Genomic DNA, 6,000 nt, shown 5'->3' on the forward strand with positions numbered 1-6,000 from the left:
ATATCTGCAGTAGAAACTGGACCAAAATCACTTGTTAAGGTTTTGTGTTTTTGCAGTGTAATCACACTCAGAAATCAGCCGGTTACTGACTTTCAGTCAGAAATTCAAAAATCCAATCTTTTTCCAGCCAGTGAACACACCACACGTTATACTTGGCACCATCAGGAGAACACTCTTCAGTGCAGTAGTTGTCACTGAAGGAAGAGGAATCAAAGCTGACCATTTCCTGTCTTACAGAGTTTCAAATTAAAGGTAGAAGTCATAAGAAGCTATTTCAGACGCCATGTTGAGGAAGGCAACATGGCGTCTGGTACATCAGGGAGCTGAACTTCAGTCTGTGATGATCGATTCACTCTTTTTCTATAGACTCCAACCTATTTATGGTTCAGTATTCATAGATTTTTTTCTAAAATAATAATAAAATGCAGCTTGGGAAGCTGAAAATAACCACTAATAAAGCTAATGAATAGGAATCGCAAGAAAGGAAATGAGTAAAATCGCAGATGTTAGCTTCTTTGGTAGCACTAAGACTGTACACTTGGTGTTTGATCTGTTAAAATAGATGTTTAAAACGTTTTTAGAAAAGAGTTTTTGTGGCAAGTGGTGGTGATGGTGGCGAACCCTCATGACTGTAGTTTAGCTGCAGCGGATGCTCTAGTTCAGGGTCCACAACCTTTTCTGGGTCTTGACCTTTTGAAAAAAGACAACCTATAATTTTGATGAACTTCTACTGCAGGATGCGTGTTTTTCTTACGCAGCCGCTACATTATTTACATTTCTGGGGTTGTAAAATAAAGAAAAGCATAAAACATGAATAGATTTTCCTTCCGTGGGATGTTGACTTTTATGGAAAACGATAAACTTTTTAACCGAATGACAAGAAAAGTAGATTTAAAAACATGTTGCTGGTACTTTTAGTGATATTCTGCAACTATTCCGTGAAAGTAAAACCTGTATTTATTTTTATATTAGCTGGTTTATTATTTTTTACCCATGTTTTTATTAAAAGTTATTGTTAAAAAAATCTAAAGGCCTGCAGATCTCTGCTCTATTTCCCATCAAAGTGTTTCCCCGCGTTAACACACCTGATTCTGATTACTGCTGTTCAGTAAAAGTCTGTTAATCAGCCAACTGGAGAAGAAAAAAAAAAAAACTTAAAACTTGTTTGAACAAACTTTATGGCCCCAATTTAGCTTCGTAAACATTGGTTTCACTCAGAAAAACAAACTGATAAAGTCTCAGAATGAGAAGTTGTAACGATCGCGCCGCTCCTTCGCTCCTTCCTGTCTCCGCCATGTGAAAACATCATTCAGCTCAAACTGTACAGGGTTCAGTGAAAGAATCCAAAGAATCGTCTTCCCACGTTGTACGACCTTCAATTCTTGAGTGAGAGAAGAATAATCGTTTCTGTAAGAACATATAACGGCTTAATGCAGATGATTCTTGTGGATTTCACCCACAAAACGATTAAAATAAAATTATATTCTGGATAAAATGTCTTGTTCTTTGGGTCATTTGAGCGGCTCTTTGAACTGAGTGGATCTTGAACATTCAGTTCTCTGAAGAACCTCAAATATCACTGATTTCAACATTTTTGGCCTTCTAAAAGGGAAATGCAATGTTTTTGTGACTCATCATTCTTCATATTTCATGAGAAGAAATTTGATTTATTATTGTCTCAATTTCAATTAATGACATTACTGAATTTTTTTTTTTTATCACAAAAGCGTAAATAAAATGCAATAAATAGGTTTTATCATCGTTTTTAACATTATTGCAACAATATCACAAAATATGTGTCGATATTCCGCTGATGTTGAAAACACTGTATTTCCGCGCCGTTGGCATTAAATACGAAACGCAATTAAAATCACACGTGAATAAGCTTAATGTGATGATTTAAAAACATGCAGTGCCGTCATGCATCTACCACTTCCTGTTGTCTTCTTTGTCGTTTCCGCCAGTAGTAACATCCATATTTCCATTGGAGTTTTCTAAAATATACTAATTTTCAAATAGCTGAAAAATCCTCAGAGCTTTAAAACTTATCTAATAGTTGTTGTTTTTTTTGTTTTTTTAAGTTGCTGTGTTTCCATTAAACAACTTTATTTCCGTAATTTCAATTTTATATGATCAACGGAAACACAGCTACTGTTGTTGTTAACGTCAGAGTTCAAAAGTCACTGAAGTCATTTCCTAGTTAATTTTGAGCTGCTGTTGACTTTGATCTTTGTCACTTTGGTGTTTGTATGTTTTTAAGCGCCCAGTTTTTGCTGTTTTCCAAAAATAAAAGCGCCATTAGCCGAAACCCTGACCGTCCTGCAGTAAAAGTCGTGATGAAGTTGGTATTTTTAACCAGAGGAAAGTTTCAGATTACAGTTTTAAGGTCAGCACTGAGGGGATCGTCACGGCAACTCTAAGTTTCAGAGCAGTTTTTTTTTTTTTTTTTTTAAACCTGCAGCCTGAAGGGGAAGAAAACGTAAAAGAGGGCAGGAGAGGACAGAGAGAAGAATGGGGCGGGATAAAAATAAGAGGTGGAGGACAGGAGGGAGCAAGAGGATGGGATGCATGTAGAAGAGAGGGATGAAAGAGGAGGAGAGGAGGGGGTTTGAGTGGATTGTGAAGTGATAAAAATAGGGAAGGGCAGGAGATGAGAGGGATGAAAAGGAGGGAAGGCTGGGAATACGAAGGAGGAAGTGAGCGCAAGATGAAAGAGAAAATTTAACAAAGTTTTATATTCCAGCGCGGAAAGTCTTACTCAAATCTTTTAAGGCATGAAGAGGTAAAAAAGACGAGTGTCGAAGCAGCAGAGGGCAGGGGGAAAAAAAGACGGAGAGAAGGAGGGAGGGCAGGTTTATGGTTGCTGTTATGCAGAAATGTAAACAGTTTGCAACGTTCGCAGAAAACAATGACACCGCGGGGAGAGGAAGGTGTGCGAGCGTCTCTGTTGTATGTACGAGTGTTTAATGTGTGGGTGGGAGCGGCAACAGCACCGCAGGGAGCGGAAGGAGAGCGACGGAGGTGAAATGAGAGAAAGAAAGAAGAGAGGGAGGGAGAAGGGGGTCCACCCTGGCAAAACTGGGGATATGAGATTTCTATCATAAACGGATACGGCATAAAGGGAGAACAAGACGGAAACGACTTCCTCTTTAAATAATCATGATCCCAGTTCCTGTGCAGATGGAAACTCGTTGGATTTACTTCATTTAGGGCTGAGGCTGAAGCTCCAGGAGCGTCTGACACCAAAATAACGACGTTTAAATCACGTGGGTCAAACTCGAGGCCCGGGGGCCAAATCTGGCCCACCATAGCTTTTTGTGTGGCCCCTCTGGACTCCAGAGGGGTGAATAAAACCTTTAAGGTCACAGTTGTGTGCTCAGGTATAGTTTTATCCAATCAAAGCAGTTTTGTACCTGCATGCTGCCAAATTACATCAGAAATTCACTCAAAATCAACAGATTCTCACATTTTCTTGTGAGTTTATTGCGACATTCCTGCTAAAATGGTCAGAAACATTTTTGTCTAAGTGATGCTGACACCCACCTGCAGGTGGCGGTATGTCTTACTTCTTCTACCTCAGCCTGACTCCATGCCAAGTTATCGTCCCACATCGATGTGGCGAGTTACAAAAAGTCACGTTTATAGAAATAAGCTCACTTTTTACTGGAGTAATTGCATCTCTGCTCTTATCTGAGTAACATTTCTGGATTTTCTACCCACTGAATGAAGAACAAACATGTTTTAACCAGACAATCACCTGCAGTTTGTTAAAGTTTCATAAGATTTTCACTGAAAGAAACTAATTGGGGAAAATGTTCTTGTTATTTTTTCTTACTTTCATGAATTATTGTCATTTTTTACCAAAAACTAATTTCTTGGACGGCTACTTTTTACTTGGGTAAAAACATGTTGAAGTAGTTCTACTCTTTCTTGAGTGAATGAATAAAGAGAAACCGCTTGTTAATCGCCTGTAGAGTTGAAAGTTTCTGAAGTGTTTGTTAAAACGTGACGGATAAAACGGGAATAAAAGCAGGTGGATAATAAACCTCTGGTTGTTTGTGTTTTCCTCCAGAGTCCCGGGCGTTCCTGAAGACCCCCATGATGTTCTAGACCGAGCAACAATCCTTCCTCCTCTTCCTGTACAAACTCCACCAGCCCGTTTCCACGACAACCACGACATCCACTGGACTACATCACGGCGAACGCAAACCCCAGACGTTCCGTTTCCTTTCCCACACGGATACAAAACAATGAGACTACTAAGAGACACACTGGACTTGTTTTGGGGTTCTCTTTGCTTCCTCTTTTTAGACGGACCTTCCTGCGCTCATTCCCGTTCTTCGGAATTCATTCCAGAACTTTTTTTTCCCCTCCCAGAACCTGACGGGACGCGTCGTCGCTCCCGAGAAAACGGAACAGGGCCGAACACAACTCGCGTTTGGAAAAGAAAATAAAGGGACTCATCTGTGATTGGACAGACTGACGGGGAAAACGGTCCAATCGTGCGACTCAATCTGCAGGAGGCTCTTCCTGATTGGTCCTCACTTCCGGTTTTATGGGGGGGAAAAAAAATATATATAAAGACTCAACCTCATTGGCTGATTGCTGGATCGGCCAATCAGAGGAAAAGGATTTAAGTATAAAAAGTTACGAGACAAAAACACTGAAGAAGAACTGGAGGAAAACAACAACTATAAGAACGCATGGGGAAACTTCTGACGGCTAATTTTACACTTTGAACTCTTCATCCTCTAATAAAACCATTTCTGCTCCTTTTTTCTTTTCTCTTCACATTAAACTGCTTCTCTGCATGACTCCTCACTCGTTTTCTCCTCCTCTCTCCGTTTTTTATCCCGTCGTTTCCTCGGTGACGGAGGCGATGCTCTGAAAATGTCGGCCGCAGCTTTTTGATGTGTAAACTATTTTCTATTCCCCTTAAAAATGTGGAATCGGTTTCTGACGTGATGCAAAAACTGTAGAAAATCGTTTTTACTACAATGGAGTGATTTTTAAAACACGGTACAGTAAAATCTGCTCCTCGATGTTTTTCACATTTTATTCCAGAAAGCAGAAAAATAAACAGTTTCTGGTGGTTAAAACAGGAGAACGCTGAAGCTGCCCTCATGCAAACTTCTTTTCGATGATTTTGGATTAGAAAACAAATGAACCTGCATTTTCTGCAGGCGTTGAAATCAAGCGCTCCTCATCTACAACCAGAAACCTTTTTATTTCCTAGATTTTCAGACCTACTCCGAGTGCAGACTGTTGTGTTGACGCTTTGTTTATTCCACTGCGTGTTTTGTTCATTTGTTGATTTTCAAACGTGTGTGTGTGTGTGTGTGTGTGTGTGTGTGTGTGTGGGACGAATGAGGGCGGGGAATCGGTCAGGGTGGGCGGGGCTTGGGCTTAAAGGGACATACTGTGTAGATAGAAACAACATTCAGCATTTTGTTTGTTTTCTTTTCTTCTGATGATCTCGGTCTGTCACTGTTCTCTGGGTTTGAAATGACTGCAAATATACAGTATTATAATGAACTGGAATGTCTTGTGGTGTTTTACACACACACACTGGTCAGCGAGCGTAAATAAAACACTATTAAACGTCCAGTTAAAAGGCTAAATGGCAGCCATTTTCATTTGAATTCAAGGTTTTGTTTTCCATGAAGATTAAACACACTTTGCAAAGAGTGTGTGAGTTTTACAGTGTTAACACCAGGCCTGTCGCGGTGATTAATCAGAACTTAATGTGATGAATTGTTGTTTTGAAAACATTTTCAACTGATATAATAGTAATGTCATAAAAATGCAAGAACAAAGTCTCAAAGATCGACAAACATTTAAACACTGGAACTGGAAGACGTGTGGAATATCCAAAATAAAGAAAGAAAACAGAAACGACAAATTAAATACATTATAAAGTCTCTGTAAACAAAACTGTCTGGCAAAAAAGGGTCAGTTGAGACCAAAACGCCAGACTGGAGACTTTTATCATTCAGAGAG

At 39.6% G+C, this 6,000-nt stretch overlaps 1 protein-coding gene across 1 annotated transcript in view; it reads left to right on the plus strand.

Annotated features, from left to right (window-relative positions):
- LOC103481242 (dachshund homolog 2) overlaps nucleotides 1-5,535 on the plus strand; it is a 102,961-nt gene extending 97,426 nt beyond the window's left edge. The window contains exon 12 of the mRNA XM_081599813.1: nucleotides 4,073-5,535. Within this exon, the coding sequence (XP_081455939.1) occupies nucleotides 4,073-4,110 (38 nt within the window). The 3' untranslated portion in view covers nucleotides 4,111-5,535. The remainder of the gene's footprint in view (nucleotides 1-4,072) is intronic.
- The last annotated feature ends 465 nt before the right edge of the window (nucleotides 5,536-6,000 follow it).

This window comes from Poecilia reticulata, chromosome 18 (genome assembly GCF_904066995.2).
Source record: "Poecilia reticulata chromosome 18, P_reticulata-male-v2, whole genome shotgun sequence".
NCBI lineage: Eukaryota > Metazoa > Chordata > Actinopteri > Cyprinodontiformes > Poeciliidae > Poecilia > Poecilia reticulata.